Source organism: Phlebotomus papatasi, chromosome 2 (assembly GCF_024763615.1).
Source record: "Phlebotomus papatasi isolate M1 chromosome 2, Ppap_2.1, whole genome shotgun sequence".
NCBI classification, from domain to species: Eukaryota; Metazoa; Arthropoda; class Insecta; order Diptera; family Psychodidae; genus Phlebotomus; species Phlebotomus papatasi.
The window spans coordinates 69,815,680-69,832,864 of NC_077223.1; the positions used below are offsets into that span (position 1 = coordinate 69,815,680).

Genomic DNA, 17,185 nt, shown 5'->3' on the forward strand with positions numbered 1-17,185 from the left:
TCACTTTGTCCATAAAATTTGCTTTGTATTTCCTCTCTGTCCTGACATTCCTATAGAAAGTTCAAGCTAATATGACGAGGTTCAATTCTACATTTAACTACAGGCACTAGACACTTGCAGATTGCGATTAATGTCTAGCTAATATTTTTCTTTTAAATGTTTTAACATTTAAAAACATAAAATTCGATGGAATATCTCGATAAGAGATCAACAGCTTGCCCCAGTTTCCTCTATTGATCTGCAGTGGCTCTTTTGAAAAAAATACACTTAGGATAAGTAAATTGGAATCCCCAGGCTATAGATTGCAAAGCTTATCACTGACCTGTTTTATTTGCGTAACAAAGACGCAAACTTTAGAAAAAAAGCAAGAGAAAAATAGATACAGAAACAAACGGGGAAAAATAGCAAAGGAAAATCCACAAAAAATACCTCAAAACGTCCCATCATCTATCAACCAGGCGGCTCCACTGCACCGAACAAGTGTCTTCTATTTATAGAAGCGGCAAACTTTTCACCGCCAAAGGTCCCATCAACTGATAAATGTTTCATTGGTCAGAGAAGGAATATTGCCTCAGTAAATAGAGATTTTCCCATTGAGCTGTTGTGGTGGAAAATGAATCGATTTCCTAACATTTTTCCCATACATTTTTTTTTGCTTCTCACTCCACATGAATTCCATGAGGAATAAAACAGACTCTTGGGAATATCAGCAATCATCTCCACTTGGTGCTATTTAATTAAAATTTAATTACCATCTTAGAAGTGTGCGAAAATTTACGCAAGGGTTTGGCTTAAGTAGAGAATTTTCCACCCTAAAAGTGTCACCAAATTGTTGGGATTTTTGCTGAGAAGGCAAAATGGGTGAAATTCTGCCTAATCTATAGATTTTCTGAAAACATTCTCTTGTGCTTCTCTTGTTGAAGTATTTCATCTAACTTTGTTATTATTCCGTATTTCAGAGAGAATAGCCAATGTTATATGCAACACTTAGGAAAACATATTAAAACAATATTAGGAATCGATCGTGATGAAAAGCGTTAAAGAAATATTTGAAAAAGCAGTGGGAAATTTCTTGACCTTTGATGTTATGCTGACCTAATTAAAATCAATATCATACAGAAACCTTGCTTAATTTCACAGAAAAAAAGCTTCAAAGAATTTCACTCATTATCATTTCATTGTGAGATTAATTTTATTACTTAAAAGCGAAAGAGTAATGTTTAAAATTTTTGAATTTTGCATATTTGAGATTATAATGACGACGTTATATTAAAAGAGGTTTTATTGTTCCATTTTTTTCGCTACAAACTTCATGTCTTACTTTTTTTATCGTGAAGATATTAGAACTAAATTTTCTCAATATTTCAGTGTTTATGTTACACAATAAGGTTTAATTTTAGGATTTTATTGGTAAAATTTAGATATTTTAGAAAGTTAAGTAAGTGTTTTAAAAAGGAACAAATCATTCATTTTAAATTTACCATAGCTGTCTGAAATCTAAAATAATAAAAAAATATTTTTTTTTCAATATAAAATAAATTCTATTTTTAATTTTTATTTGTGTGAAAGTTAGTTTTCTTATAACGCACTTTCACTAAGGGATTTATAAAATAAATAAATCGGACACATATTCTGAGATTGAAAAAGTTTTAATATGCAAAAAGTAAAACTAATAGACATTTCGTCAATTTTGACAACTTTTCAGGATATATTTTTCTTAACTTCTTAGTATAATTTTACTTTAAAAAATAAGCCTTGAATATGTTTTATGAATATGAATATTTGGGAGGATTAATAATCTAACTGTGTTATCACACTTGCACATTAAAATTTTAATATGATTCACATTAATTGTCGCTGGTGAGACTCCAAATGTGTAATTTGTGTGTTTGAATCATTTTATATTCAAAATTTGATCTATTTGTTGATAAAAAGGTAGACTTGGCCCTCAAAATTTGATATAAATTGATTTATAGCATTAATGCGAAAAATTAATTCTATTTTCTCCTTAATTTTTTAATGTGAAAGACATTTATGCTTTAGGTAAATTTAAACTTATTTTTGCAGGCCAAGTCCACTTCTTTATCAATAAATAGAAAAACCCCAAATATTAAGTGACTCAAAGACAGAAATAACATATTTGGGCGCTCACAAGGGACAATTAATGTGAATCACATTAAAATTTTAATGTGCAAGTGTGATAACGCCCTAACAGATAGTAAATGAAAAATCCAAAAACATTTCCTTTTAGAAAAATTGATATTTTATATTTGCAAATTTTCCGAATAGATGATTACATGCAAATGGTGTGATCCAGAAGAATTTCGGTTAGCTGATTTAAAATTTTATAAATTATACACATTACACATAAACAGGACAATGAATTTATATTATAATTTGAATTCAATGCTACGTGCTCTTGATAATTTATGGTAAAAAACGAGCAATAAAAAATTATTTTTGGTTAATAAAATATTAAATTTAACAAATAAAAAAATCTTATTTTATGTTCAGTCAGCAGGTGAATTCAGATTAAAAAAACACGGATTTTGTTCTAGAAAAGAGGAGAACCATCTGGATCAAAATCTTTATTTATCTTATTTTTTTATTTAAATTAATTAGTAAAAAATTAAACTGGCCAATAAAAACCCAAAAGTGTTTAAACTTTGTTCTTTACAAATTTAAAATTGTGAATATTCTGGTAATTGGTATCTATGGGGGTCCCGGTCAAAATTGTGGAAGCTGAAATCTGGAACGCCAAAATTCCAAAAGCCAAAACCGAAATTTTCTATGTTTTGGAACATTATTCCACAAGTTATTCTACATCGAATTTCGTCATTTAGTAATTTCGACTATTCGGAATTTTTTAATTAGTTTTGATGTATCGGACTTTTATTGCCATGTTTGTACATTATTTTTCAGTTTGCAATTATTTATTCGGTTTACATTGTGTATGAGAAATATGTTCTTTCAGACGATGCAATCATTTGCTTCCGGTGGGACTCGAACTCACAACTGTGACAGTCGAGCCGGGGGTCATACCACCCAAGAATCGAATGCTCTTACCAATTACATCACGGACTCCCTATTCGGGATAGGGCAAAACGCGGTACCGTCAGACGACTCAAGCTTCGAACAACTCAATCTTTTCTCTTTATTCCTCACGGATTTCGCCGATGGCTCTTTTCAAGAAATTTGAAGTATCGGACTAGCTATTAAAATATAATATTATAATAGGTCAAATTCATTAAAAACATGTTAAAAAGAATGAATTGTTCGAAGCTTGAGTCGTCCGAAGATAGGGCGCTTTTCCCTATTGGATTTTCGGGATTCGCGATTTTCGGGTTTTTAGCTCTTCGGGATTTTGGCTTTCGCGATTTTGGTTTTCGGGATTTCGGCTGACATCGGTTTATGGATGAAATATTCGCCTAATCTACCTTCAGAACATATTCAAAAAAGAATGAAATTGACGGTCTAATTTCAAGAAAAAACTAAAAAAAAAATGGTGATGCGAGAAAGAAAGAAAGAAGGGTTTTTATACATTTTTAAAGACCGGAAGTCTATATATTTTATCGTTTGGCATATTGATAAAAAATGATGTAGACAAAACTTGAATTATCGTAGATGCGGGTGACATGGCCTCCAGGGGTAACTTTTCCACCCTGCAGTTTGTAACCTTTTTTTCAATTTCATAATAGTTTAGGATGGTCTTTACTGATTGGAAATAGTGAATAGGATCGCTGAAGGCTATTCTTAAGTGCTAAATTTAAAGAAAAGTTTGTGAACAGCAGGGTCGCCAAGTCATCCCCATAGGGCAGTCGTTATCTATCGTTAATATTGTTTAGAGTTAAAATACACAAAAATATGTCTTTACGGGACTTTAGATCCATAGACAAATAGCGTGTTGATTAAAATATCGAAACAATCAAAAAGCGTTTGCTCAAAATTTTAAAATCTCTTTATTGATTTTATTTTGCTTGGATTATTCTTTGCAAATTTCAAATTTCAAATTGCAACCTAAGCCGAGGGTTATGAAACAAAATTTAATAAAATTCAGTCATTTTACTCCGAGTTTTTGTTTCCTGAGACTTTTGGTTATAAGTTTTGCACACGACTTTTTGCACTAAATAAGTTTTTGATGAAAAGTTTTTGTCTTTTCTTTCGCGAGTTAAACTAAATCATTTTTCTTTCAAACTTCCACTAGTTATTTGATATATACATCAAAGCTAAAGTAAAATGAATATATAAACATATTAATAGTAATAATTAAGATGAGTTTAAAAAGAATCAAAATGAGTGCTTACTCTGCAAATTTTTCTCTAATATTGTCATTTTACTCAATTCGTTTTTTATTTTTCTAGAACTCTCTATTATGCGTCCATATTCTAAAATGATACGCTTTATTAAAGCAGTTTTTTTTTATTAAATCCTATAGAATTCCATTCATGAAATTTTTAAAGAACTCAACTTCAGAAAATTGTGAAAATGATTGTGGAGCTTTTCAGCTTCCGCAGGATCAAATATTGTCCTACATTTATCTGTGAATGAACTATATCCAGTACACAGATACTTTTCAGCGATTTGAACGATTTTCTTTGTTGTCAAAACATAAAATTGTGGGAAATACCTCAAGTTTTCTGTAGCACTTGTGTTGAGTTATATTGATTTCCATCCCCTCAGAAAATACCACCAAGATGCTCTTGAGTCGAAACACTCAAGACGTTCGTACAAATAGAACCTTTTAGCGGGATCTACGAGTTACTTCCCACTGGATTTTTGCGTAAGAACTTTCCACCCACCATATAAATTTGTCCGACGTCGCAGAAACATCACGTTTTGTATAAAGTCTATGGGTTTGCAAGTGCAAATAAATTGTGTCAGGAAAAGTTCCATGGAAATAAATTTCAATTTAATTTCTCTGCACTCCAAACATTGGTAAAGGGTGATAAATTTTTTTGGCAAAGGGTTGAAACATGATGGGAAAAAAGTCTAGGGATTTGTCGACGTGCGGAGAATTGGGAAACAATGCTGTGTTGGTAAAAGGGTTTGGTTCTTTTCAGAGGACATCCGGTACTCTATACTCTAGTGGCTAATTTAATTGGGACATGCAGTGACGTCAGCAGGGAATATAATAGTTCTGGAGGTGGAGCACTTACCCTCTCTGAAAGAGGTCCACATTGTAGAATTTGTAGAGTTCAACGACAAATTCAATGGTGGCCTGAAGGTCAGCCATGGTGTTGACGTCCTCAGCGGTGATTTAGTCTCCGGCACATTGCACAATAATCCCAACGCCGGTCACAGATGTTGCCATCAACATTCTTGGTTGATTTTTCGCTCACACGCAGCCTCACGCCAGGGCTTATTTTTAAAGTTCGCTTCAACGCAATTGCTCTGGGCAAATTATCCAATGTGCACATTTTGTAAAAATAAACCTGGGGAAAGTCTCTGACCGAATCCACGAGAACTCATTGCTCCTGTGAGGCAATCACATTAACAGCATTTAGTGGCGGTATGATTGATGTTCTCGAGTTGTACCCGAATTCAACCATAAGTGTACTAAATATTTAATGGTTGGCTAAATTTTGTGAAATTGATTAATCACGAAACTTAAGCTGGGATGGACTGGAATATAATATTAATTTATTTAATCTTTTAAGGATGACAAACTATCTAACGAGCCAATTTTGCTAAAAAAAAGACACAGAATTTTTCTATTGTTTAAAAAAAGATTACTGATTCATTACTCAAAAAACTGAAATGTTTTATAAAAATAATCTGACGGTTCTTTAAATAAAAAAATTATTTGTAACTCTATTCAATATTTAAGGGGAAGTGGTGCACCTTTGAATTGAGATTGCTTTAAAATTGGAATTTTTCTCCTACTTTTAAATAAAACTGGATCTTATCATGATTAATTTAGCTCAACACATCAATTGCAAAGCTAAATTATTTCACGCCTCAATTCCTTTTAAAGATACGAGAAAAAAGTCTATTTCAAAGGTATCCCAATTCAAATGTGCCCCGCTTCCCTCTATGTATTTTTCTCTTTCTTATTTAGAATTCTTTTCATGAGGTTATTCCCGTTTTAGCATCGCTCTTAATCATTAAAACTTTGCATGAAACTTTTTTTTACGGCTTTCACAACCGAAAGCAATGTAGTTTTTGATACGATTTAGAACGTTTAGATCTAACTGTCTCCCTAACCCTTTAAGAACAAGAAGTAATCAGAAGAACTAATTATTGAAAATTAACGGTTATTTCCTGTCATTTACTATCATAATCTATCACATAAAAAAGGGAATTCTTTGCTGGAGAATCCGAAAAAATCTAATTTATTGTAAAAAAAATAGAATAAACCTTCTGAGTATTTTCCGACGAATAATTTAAATAATAGAGAACCGGTGAGCGTCGGGGGATGGGGTAGTTTAGAAAAAGAGAATTCTTCCCAAAGCTTTCGGCTCGCACTCCAAGCCTTCCTCAGTGGTCAAATCTAGAATTTTCTTGCTTTGCCAATTGGTCTGGGGTTTCACAGGGCATGGGATTTGGAGCTCTGCACTTTGTATTTTGATATTTTTTTTAATTATAGCTTTTTAATATTTTTCATTTTCAATAGCTTTCAGATGTAGCTTTTTAAAGATTTTTCATGCTGTCTTTGATATGGATTTCTTTGTGAGACTCCAAAGAAATCCACAAAGAAATCTATATCAAAGACAGCATGAAAAATCTTTAAAAAGCTATATCTGGAAGCCATTGAAAATGAAAAATATTAAAAAGCTATAATTAAGAAAAATATCAAGAATTCATAGTGCAGAGCCCCAAATCTCATGCCCTGTGAAACCCCAGACCAATTGACAAAGCAAGAAAACTTTGGATTTGACTACTGCTGAGGAAGGCTTGAAGTTCGAGCCGAAAGCTTTGGGAAGAATCGTATTTTTTTAAGCTACCCCATCCCCCGACGCTCACCGGTACTCTATTAAATAGAATAAATATTCGAGAGTTTGAAGGAATTAAATTTGGGAGGTTTATTTTTTGATACTTTTTTTTTACCATTGATAAAACTTTTTGTATTCAACACTATAACTGCAGCAAACAGTATTTTATGAAAAAAAAAAAAATAATTTTATGAGTTTTTAGTTATTTGTGAAAAAATTTCATAGCATTCAGCTTTCCAACGATTTTACAATAATTTCCTGAGCTTTTCAGTAAATCATTAATTTCTTAATATTGATTAATTATAATAGATATGCACGGAAAAGCATTCCTAGATCTTTAGAATCATGAGAAAAAATGCTTTTTAAGGGTTATATCAGATCATTGCATAAGTTATGGTTTTTTAAATGGTGGTATTACGGGGCATTATCCCATGGTTGTTTCACATTAATTTATAAGATACTTTTTATTCTCAAGTAGGGGAACATGGGGCATTTCACTTTGGGGTAGGGGAAACTAAATAAATTTAAATAAGTTGATTCATCATATGGAAAATATTTTGAAAATGGAGAATAAAAAAAAAGTAATTGTGAAAATTAATGTAAGAAAAATTTTGAAAAGGCGTAAATGTTGAAACTGAACAAAAAAAAGAGATTCCAAATTGTCCCAGATTTGTGGAATGTTCGGAATCGTGAATTAGATGCTATACTTTAAAAGTACTTTTGAATAATATACTGTTTAGGATGATGGAATTACTTGTGGCCTGTCTTTACTTATGGCCTTATCGCAATTTTTGTCAGAAAATGATTCAAAAAACCAAAAAAATGTGATGTGTTATCAAAACACTTAAAATATTTTTAATTTTGGGTTTTTTCGCAATCATTTTGTGACATTGTAGTGTTTTTTTTTGCGAGGTAGCCATAAGTAAAGACGAAGGCCAGAAGAATGTCGCCAACCGTTTTAAGAAAGGGATCGAATCAGTCAAAAGATAGCAGAAATTGATTTTCTGATAAAAATTACTTATCGGTTATAAATCTATTCATTACCGATTGGAATTGGTTCAAACTTGTCAGAATTTCCAAGACCTTTCCAATGATCATCCCATATATGATACCATTCGGATAAGAAATACGCTGTATAGAGCCATTTAAACCTTTGACCTTTGAAAATCGTATATAGGAATGATTAAACGGTATTTTCGTTTCGACGAATTAGGACGAAATGTTCGCCTAGGTACCAGTTGACGATCCTGGGATCGCTTTATAGAGAGGGGTTCCCCCGATAGTCCCAAGTCTCTATCTATAACCGTTTGGACACCAGGCGTGGTAACAGACGGCAGGATAGACGGTCAGACGAATGGACGGATAAACAGCTTGATGTGAAAAATTCGAAATTTCAGATTTACAAAATTCTATTAAAATATTACTCCTTGGGAAGGGGGGGGGGGGTAAGGAGTGAAAATATATATATAATTCAAAATCAAAGGACTATTATATACTGTCCTCCTATAGAGTTCGAGGAGTAAAATACTAAGGGCGTCAGCCCCGTTCTGGATCAATGAAGAAAATGTTTCGACGGAATTTTTCCATTTAAAAAGTTTTGACAGTTTCTACAAGTTTGGCCACACTATTTGAATGCAAGAAAGATCCTAAGCTGCATGAATGTGGCCCATATATATCTCCTAGTACGTTACAATAAAGAGCCTAATTTGGATTGTTTGGTACCACACGACAAAGAATAGTTTTTATACAGTAGCACACAACATAAAATAAGAAGCAAAAGGTACAAAATTTGATACAAACGTTTTTCTATTATCTATGGCAGTGGTTTTAGGTTTGGCGGGAGTACAGGGGAATTATTAATTTTAAGCTAAACCAATAGACACGACGAAACAATATTTGGCAGAAAAGTTCAGGATAATTTACTAAAATAAAAATAATTAAAAACGTTCAATTTGAAAGAATACCCATGATTAAAAATAAAAAAAAAATTGTTGAAGCTTATCTGTAGATTTTCATTGTATACGAACTTATGCAATGATCTGGTTTTTATTAACCGAGTTGTTCTTAAAATTTTGATGTGTTGCTTATTTATTGCATTGATATTACAATAAAATTTCGTACTTATTCAGTTTAATTTTCAATCGCTTATGCTAATCCAGGTTGCACGATTAGAACGCCTAAGTTACTGTAAGTTGCGATCTTCCGCCAGTTCAGGAAGATTTGAGAAGACTCATATTCATATTTATCAAATTGATATTTCAATGAAAAACGTCGGGAAGGTTCAGTTTTAAATTTAGAATTGTCTGAGGAATTCACAAAACTATTTCATAATACATAAGTGATTTATTTTCTTAAAATCAAGCGTGTTATGTAGATGCGTTTCCTATCCTTTAGTTATATAAAATTAGTTAATCGATTGCAATCTATCATTTCTTACATTTTCATTCGAATTATCACCTTCTTATTGTTTGTTTATTCAACTTAATATCTCGAAGACATCATTCATACCACATCTGCAAATGTTCACACACTAAATACTTAAGAAAGTTTTCACTTAAATCAAAACTTGTGCATCTCAAATGAAGAGCAAAGGCCTTTGAAATAAGCTCGTATTTTTTTGTTGAGAAAATTTTCTTCATTCATTATATCGAAATTTAACGTTATTCACAAACAGAAGAAATAGAAAATCACAATTGTTGTGGGAAAAAGAGTGAAATGTCTAGCATTCTAACCACTAATTAATATGCATTTCACTTAATATTTCACCTATGACACGCATATAAATTGCGTGTCCGTCCCTTTTGACTTGATGAGGGTAATCCAGGAGAAAGGAAACGAAGAGTGAACTGTCGTTGAGTCACACGCGAAATTCACTGACGATGACTACCACCCAATTTTGCGACAATGACGTTCTTTAGAATCGATTTTGTGTGTTTTGCTGCCTCTTCGTCACTTAATCTGTCCATTGCGGACATTTGAACAGCTCTCATGGGTAAAAGTTATATAAAAAAAAAGTGTTCCACAAAATCGAGAATATCTCACACAAGGACCACTCACAGTGTCCACCGTTTTTTCTCACACCCACTCGTCCTGGAAAAGCTGGGGGTGGAACAGCTATATAGCAACAGAGGCTGCAGTTGAAAATGTAATGAAGAATTTTCACTCACTCCCCCACAGCAATAATCTTTGATTTATGCTCCACGGAAAATGGCACTTGTGAATGAGAAAAGAGATTTCTATAAGTGCAAGAGGCTATACAAATGAACTGATGTGGATGGATTTCTGGCCACTTGACTGCGGTGCTGACAGCACGAACGACACTTCACGAATGAGAAGAGACCACTTGCACTTCTCTCAATTTTCCGTAGACTTTTCCTCGCGCACGAGAAAATTGGGAAATACACGAGTATCTGCGCATGCCGGTAATTCGGGCGCCAAAGTGAAATTTTCCCAAAGAACAAGGGGTTTACAGGTTTCAAACCTTGAATTACTTAAAATATAAGAAATCATATTTTTATCATTTCATCAAAGAAAATTGTATTTGTACAAGAATTTTAGGTTTAGATATTGTATATCAAGAGTAAACCTCGCCTATAAATTATTTTAAGCTACGCATTTTTCGAGTGCCATGAAAAAGAGAAATGAAAATTTATTGATGTTAAATATTTTAAGGAAAGCCATGGTTCGTACGCAATGAATCTTTAAAAAATGCGAATTTTCTTTCTGTTTGCAATAATCTAGTTCGCTATTTCTTAGCCACAAAACAGATAACCATAAACTTCACGAGATAAGCCGAGAAATTACAAACCTGCTCTTTTCAAATGAAGAGATCTTGTTTGAGTAGTTCATCCATGCGAACCAGCCCACATTCCCCTAAAAGGACTAGGATCAAAACATGCTCATGTTAACAAACTAGGAAACGCATGAAAGGTGCTGCCAATAAAGTAACTCTAAAAAAAATCTGTAAAGTTGAAAAACCCTATCACCGTGTTGAATTAACTCGGCGGATATCGATATACCTATTACTCTTTTATGAAAATTTTTTTCTCGACTGAATGTCACATGTTTTCCATTTAAGAATATACTTCAGTCAAGATGATTTTCGTTTGCCAATAATTCATATGGAATTTCAAAAAAATTGCCTAAAAGTATTTCGTGGAAACATGTGCATTATATGCAAGTATCTTACAATATGGGAACCTTGAGATAAAGGGAAAAATGGGAATGATAAAGTGCAAAATAAAAAACAAAAAAAACTAAAATTAGCAAAATTCGTAAATTTTCCAATTTGAAAAAGAGTTAATGTAACTCTTTAAAAAATTCTTTTAACTGTAAATTTTAAATTTTATTTCAAATTTACTTTAAATTTTTATTTTACAATAAAAAAAATATTTTACAATAAAAAATTTTTGGCCATTTTTTAGACACCAAAAAATTTAATTTCTATTTTCTTGCACAGTTTTCAACGTAAAAAGCTGTAACTTGGGGGTTTTCATTAGAATGTTGAAGGGCATAAATAAACCAAATGAGGTGGAGATCGTGCGGAGGGTGTAGGCAGGAGGCGTAGTGGTCCATCTCTCCCACTGTCCTATCATTCTTCGAATAGAAAAAAATTAAATGTGATCGCGATGCACGAATTTCAGATTTTTGATCCTCAAAACCAATCTTTAACAAATTTAAAAATATATATATCGCTCCTTGGAAATTACAAGGGGCCAACTCACTTTTTGGCGATTTTGAGGTTTTAATGCACTCAAACAGAGAATTTAATAAAATTTCAGATGATCAATAAATTTCGTTATTAGAAAAGTTTTTCAAAATTTTACTCTTTATGATTGCTTGCACGGTTTTGTTTGAAGTCAAGGGGCGCAAAATAGATTTATCGTTCAAATTTTTGTGAAACAAGGGACTAACTCAAGAAAGTTGATCCCGTGTTATTCTAATTTCATGAAAATTTGCGCATCATTTAGAATGACAAAGAGCTAACTCATAGAAAAACATATTTTGAAAGGTAAAAATATGTATGTATCGATGTTTATAATAATGCTCATACAAATAGAAAATAATTAAATTGTTTTTATTAACATACTTAATTGAGATAATTATTTATATAAAGTTGAATCTTTCATGCTGTCTCCTGAAAAATGGCTCAGATTGAGTTGGCCCCTTGTAATTTCCAAGGAGCGATATAATGTTAGAATCTTTTCTCGAAATTTAAAGTCATTTAGAATTAAGCAATTGAGCTCTAAGATAAAGAACCTTTCGAAATTTTTGCTGCTATGTGTGGTGGTTGACCTAGTGCGAATTATCAACTTTTATCGCTTATACCTTTAACATTATTTTACAAAACCAAATTTTTTTTTCATTTACTATGAATCTATTACCAATAATTTCATTTACTTTAGATAGTTTTTAAAAGTTTTTTTTATTGTATCAAGACCCAATGACTCAATAAAAAAAAATTAAAATTTTAGAAAATATTGTTCAAATGTTGTATTTATAACTTAAGTTTAAGAATTAAATATTTTTTCTATTATGTTGAATAAAATTAGATAAAATACGCTTTTTCAGTTTTCAAGGTCTACGTAAACCCTTAATCCGTTTTGAAAATATTTAATCTTTTGAGGTACAAGCAAACAGAAAAAATTATTTTTACGTCACCTTATGCATTACAGTTCTTCAAAGAGTTAAAATTTAAGATCAATTATTAGAAGACAAATTAATAGACTAGAAACCAGATCATCTTTGTAAAAAATATTTATTTCTATTCACACACTTAAGAGATTTGGAAAAGCTATTCGAATATTTACATTGAATTTAATCTTATGCTTCACTTAATTATTAAGTATACATTAACAGAACGTATCTCTCAATTTTCTTCTACATGAGAGTTCCTTGGGATAGGACAAAAGCACTGATGAAATATTCTTCGGGCAGTTCTGTACAAAATGTGTTTTTGTGCTTTCATCCTGTCTATTTTCTTAGAGTTTCACTTCGATTCTGGGATGATTTTATTGTACTTCACAGACGAAATAAGTCTCAAAACTGCATGGAGAATCATTCCACTTGAGTCCCTTGCCATCGCGATTCCACAGTTCCAGGCAGTTCTCCTCCTCGCCATTCTCGTAGCGGAAGTTATTTGGTTCTCCAGCATTCCAATTTGTGAAGGTAATGGGACGCCCTGTGGACATCCAGAAGAAACTGCCTTCATCTGCCAAATCAGTGCCTGAGGTCCAGAAGTGCTCATTTCCAAAGCCTGCAAATGTTTATGTATATTTGTGAAAGGAGAAAGTGTAGCTTGAGGAGCAATTTAAATTAATTTTTTATTGAGGAAAAAAACGCTCAACTCTCTTGATTAGTAGAAAATTTGATTTTCTTGGAAAAACTTTCTTCACACAAATTAAGTAGATTTCCAGGAAGAATGTTATTTGATTACTCCCATAGATTTCCCTCGAGTTTAACCCATGAAATATATTCTCAATTCCCTCAATTATTCTATATTTAAAGAAACTCAATAAATCCTTCGAAGAAATAAAATCTCTTTAGAATTCATTTAGAATTGCTGACGTAATATTTTCCGGAAATTGTTCCAGAATATTATTAAATAAAACTATGCGGTTAAAAGAGCTACGAGAGGAAAATCAATATAAAATTTAATTGAAATTATTATTTCAGAGAGTTCCAAGAGCTTTTAAAGTCTATATATTTACCGAAATCACGAATATGCTTCTCAAGTTTGTCATTCTCCTCCTGAGATGCTATACTGGCCAAATGCATTCCATGGAATCGACAGTACTGTGCAGCTCTGAACCAATTTGCCTGCAAACAAACCAAATTTTCTTTATAAACTATGTTGAATAACTTAATTAACATTTTAAAGCAGTTCAAGAAACTAAGGGGTTTAATTCTCAAAATGCAGAATATAAAAACTTAAAAAATATATAAATGATATTTTTAAATATCTTTTTCGTTATCTCTTTTCTAGACTACGTAAAACGGTCTATGGAGTACAGGTATAGCCTATAGTTATTGAAGGTCTCGAAATCCTAAATGGAAATCAATTTAAATGGTTTTTAAAAACCTAATAGATTATGTACTCAATGGGGACACTTCCGGTAATCGCCAATGGAAATTTATTTCACCTCAAGAAGAAAAACAAATTTTCTGTCTTGCCCAGAGTTTTCGGTCCGGATGTGGACTTTCTTCAGTGGTCCTCACCGTGGTCCTCACCGTGGTCCGGACCGAAAGCTCTGGGCAAGACAGAAAATTTGTTTTTCTTCTTGAGGTGAAATAAATTTCCACTGGCGATTACCGGAAGTGTTTCCATAGAATATCCATCACGCCAGCTCATTATCCAACAATAGATTATTTACTTTTAATAATTTAATCCTAAATTATTTTCTAAATAATCTTCTGACTTAGCTTTAGGTTTTAGGTAGGTATAACTTTAATTCTCAATTGATTCATTGAGCAAAAAGAAGGTAGGGGAAAGTGCCCATGCTTTAAAAGACCCAAGCTTTACAATAACTCAATTATTCTTATATTACTCAATAATTGTGACTCATCGCAATATATTTTAAAAGCTAGTCATATGCCTCACCTTTCCTGAAAAAAATAGGATTCTAGTCCTTTTATCCTAGTTCCTGGAAACAAAAATCGAAAATAGGCCCAAAACTGTAATTTTGTTGTGTCATATTTCATACAATTTTTCACAATTAATCACACTTTTTGGAAAAACTACTATACAGGCACATAGAGGCTTCACCAGGGATTATATTTAAAGAAAAATCTTTTGACTAGGATGAAGCTGGTTTTGTGGGTGGTAGAAGATTTAAAAGTCCTACCCATGCCCATCCAATTAAATCCTCGGTGCCCATGTTTGAGCATAAAAATCAGGCAACTCTATTATTAAGTGCAATTCTCTCATATTCACACATATTGTAATTCTTTGATTTGATCAATCACTATATAAACTAAAATGCAAAAAAGCTTAAAGTTGATTAACAAAAATAATATGACTCAATTATGCCGCAGTAAAGTAATTATGAAAACAATTTTGTAATATTTTTGCATAAAAGCGTTTTTTATTGTTTGCACAAACTGAAATAAAGTGAAAGAATCACATCTCCTATAAACTCTTACAGCTTATAACTAGTTTTTGAATATTTTCGGCATAACCTCACTTTTTTGTTATTGTTTTTGTGTCAAAGAAGGAAGATTTTCTGTGAAAAGGTTGTGAGAATTTTGTGATTCCATTCATTCAATTTTGAGATATGCAGAGGATGGAGAAAAGCAAAGTGAGAGGAAAGAACGCAGCACTGTGGATGAGGCAACCATGCAACAGCTCTCCAGGAAATTCTCCAAGAAAAGCTGAAAGTTAAAGATGCTTCCGCAGCCCTTGGAATCCCGATTACCACAGTTGCGGAGGGTAAAAAGAGGATTGCCGGAATCGCAGAAGGTATCCCTGATGATGGGGTTAAAGAAAAAGGAAATAGTCAACAAATTTGCACCACAGTAAGTTTTCACCGTGTCACAAGAGAAAAACTGCTGCCTATCTTTTGGCCTCCTACAAACTCGATTTTGGCCTTACCCTGCTAACAATCCGGGAACTGGCGTACAAATATGCAGTCAGCATTGGTCAGAAAGATCCACTAAGTTGGGAGATCAACAAAAGAGCTATGAAGCTTTTGCCCTATCTACGTCAAGTGTTTCCAGGGAATTAAATCACAGATTTCATGACCTACAAAACAAGATCTTTCTGTCGAATTCATTCCTTCCCTTCGGCCTTACCATAACTGTGAATCCTCAGTGTCAGCTTCGATATGGCGAGTTAGTGGTAATTAGACCTCTACCTATCCCACCAAACCTAATTCAAAGTCAGGTAAAAAAAATCGCTTCTACCATTGTGACAAAATCACCAGAAATGAAACAGAAAGAAGAAATTGAAAAGATCAAAGAAGAGAACGACCTAATCAGGAGTCAGGGAAAGAGCACAAAAGGTGTGAAAAGAAAAGTGCTTCCTGATGTGGACAATCCACCAAAAAAAAGGGAACGACCATTGTCTTTGGACCTGAAGACAATGGGAACAACCCCGAAAACTTATTTAATTTCCTCCTTCAAAATAATAAACTTCACAATTTTTCATTCCTAAAAGATGTTTTACTTTTGGCGCTATTATTTACATTATCAACACTACTATAGCCGTGGAGATTCCATTTTTTGGGATGGTTATAGGCAAAGATGATGGGCAGGTGAACGTGTAAGAAGCTCATAGTATCCGTGTCCACGGCCAGTGATACTGTTCCCCAATCCCTCAGCCATTTGGTCAAGTTATCAGTGTTGAGATTTGTGGAATTGAGTCCCTACATGAAGGAGGCACGCTTGATGACTCTATGCGCTGGAACAATTGTAAGCGATCTTCTATTTATTCAGGCACGTTTGAGCAGCTTCATGCGGACGATAAATAGCTCTGCCGGTAGAGAGATTTGCAGATGATTGGTTTTGCTGCAAGAATTTCTTGGGCTATAGGATGAAGACCACTGTCCATGAGGTCCAAAATGTCTGAGAATAGATTGGGCGAAGTTTTGACAATATGAGTGATCTTGAGGATCTTCTTGATGTTCTTATAAAAATCCTTGTTCATTCTATAGAGACCCAGTAGACGTGTATTGTTCCGGAAACTTCTTCTCAAACACCTTGTTATAGTTGTGCAGGCAGTCAAAGTGCTGGGTGTATAGATAAATACCCTCTGACATTGTTTCTTTTGTCACGGTTGTATTTTCACTCCTTGTCCCCCTGAGGATTGCTAGAGCTTTCCATAGTTTTAAAGGGTTTTTGGTGACTAGGGTCACTACACTACTGTTGAAAAAGATTCGCGGACGGGGCATATAAAAACCAGGATTTGTAATTTTTAAAACTTGGTGGCACAATACTAAACAGGCTTCAGCAATTTTTAGCTCTATCGCATTTTAGAATCCTTTTGTTCTCACATTTTCATCACTCCCGGAATTAGCAAAAAATTTAGAACAAAAATAAAATATTTTTTGACATAACCTTCAATTCTTGACTTTAGAGTTGCCAGATGTGAAATGTTCATGGAATGGAGTGAAAAATTGTTTCTTTTTTGTCATGAAAACATGTCTCAGAAAATTTGCACAAAAGTGATTTTAAAACATATTATTCTTTGTACAAATTACCTACTATAGTAGATTAAAGTCCCACGTACACATTTATGTGATTTTTTTTATGTTCGC

At 33.0% G+C, this 17,185-nt stretch overlaps 2 protein-coding genes and 1 long non-coding RNA gene across 5 annotated transcripts in view; all 3 read right to left on the minus strand.

Moving 5' to 3' along the window:
• Window positions 1-10,262, minus strand: part of LOC129804169 (protein FAM135A) — a 76,096-nt gene extending 65,834 nt beyond the window's left edge. The window contains exons 1-2 of one of the 2 annotated variants that reach the window (XM_055851246.1): window positions 9,370-10,262; window positions 5,157-5,474 (exon numbers count right to left, since the gene is read on the minus strand). In XM_055851246.1, the coding sequence (XP_055707221.1) occupies window positions 5,157-5,233 (77 nt within the window). In that variant the 5' untranslated portion in view covers window positions 5,234-5,474; window positions 9,370-10,262. The remainder of the gene's footprint in view (window positions 1-5,156; window positions 5,475-9,369) is intronic. The other variant, XM_055851245.1, reaches the window with a different exon arrangement.
• A 2,414-nt stretch (window positions 10,263-12,676) lies between these two features.
• LOC129804179 (C-type lectin 37Db) overlaps window positions 12,677-17,185 on the minus strand; it is a 36,971-nt gene continuing 32,462 nt past the window's right edge. For both annotated transcript variants that reach the window (XM_055851258.1, XM_055851259.1), the window contains exons 4-5: window positions 13,643-13,751; window positions 12,677-13,188 (exon numbers count right to left, since the gene is read on the minus strand). In XM_055851258.1, the coding sequence (XP_055707233.1) occupies window positions 12,944-13,188; window positions 13,643-13,751 (354 nt within the window). In that variant the 3' untranslated portion in view covers window positions 12,677-12,943. The remainder of the gene's footprint in view (window positions 13,189-13,642; window positions 13,752-17,185) is intronic.
• Window positions 14,415-16,012, minus strand: LOC129804180 (uncharacterized). The gene is made up of 2 exons (XR_008751945.1): window positions 15,523-16,012; window positions 14,415-15,396 (listed from the first exon to the last, which is right to left on the minus strand). It is a non-coding gene; the product is annotated as an uncharacterized LOC129804180 (long non-coding RNA).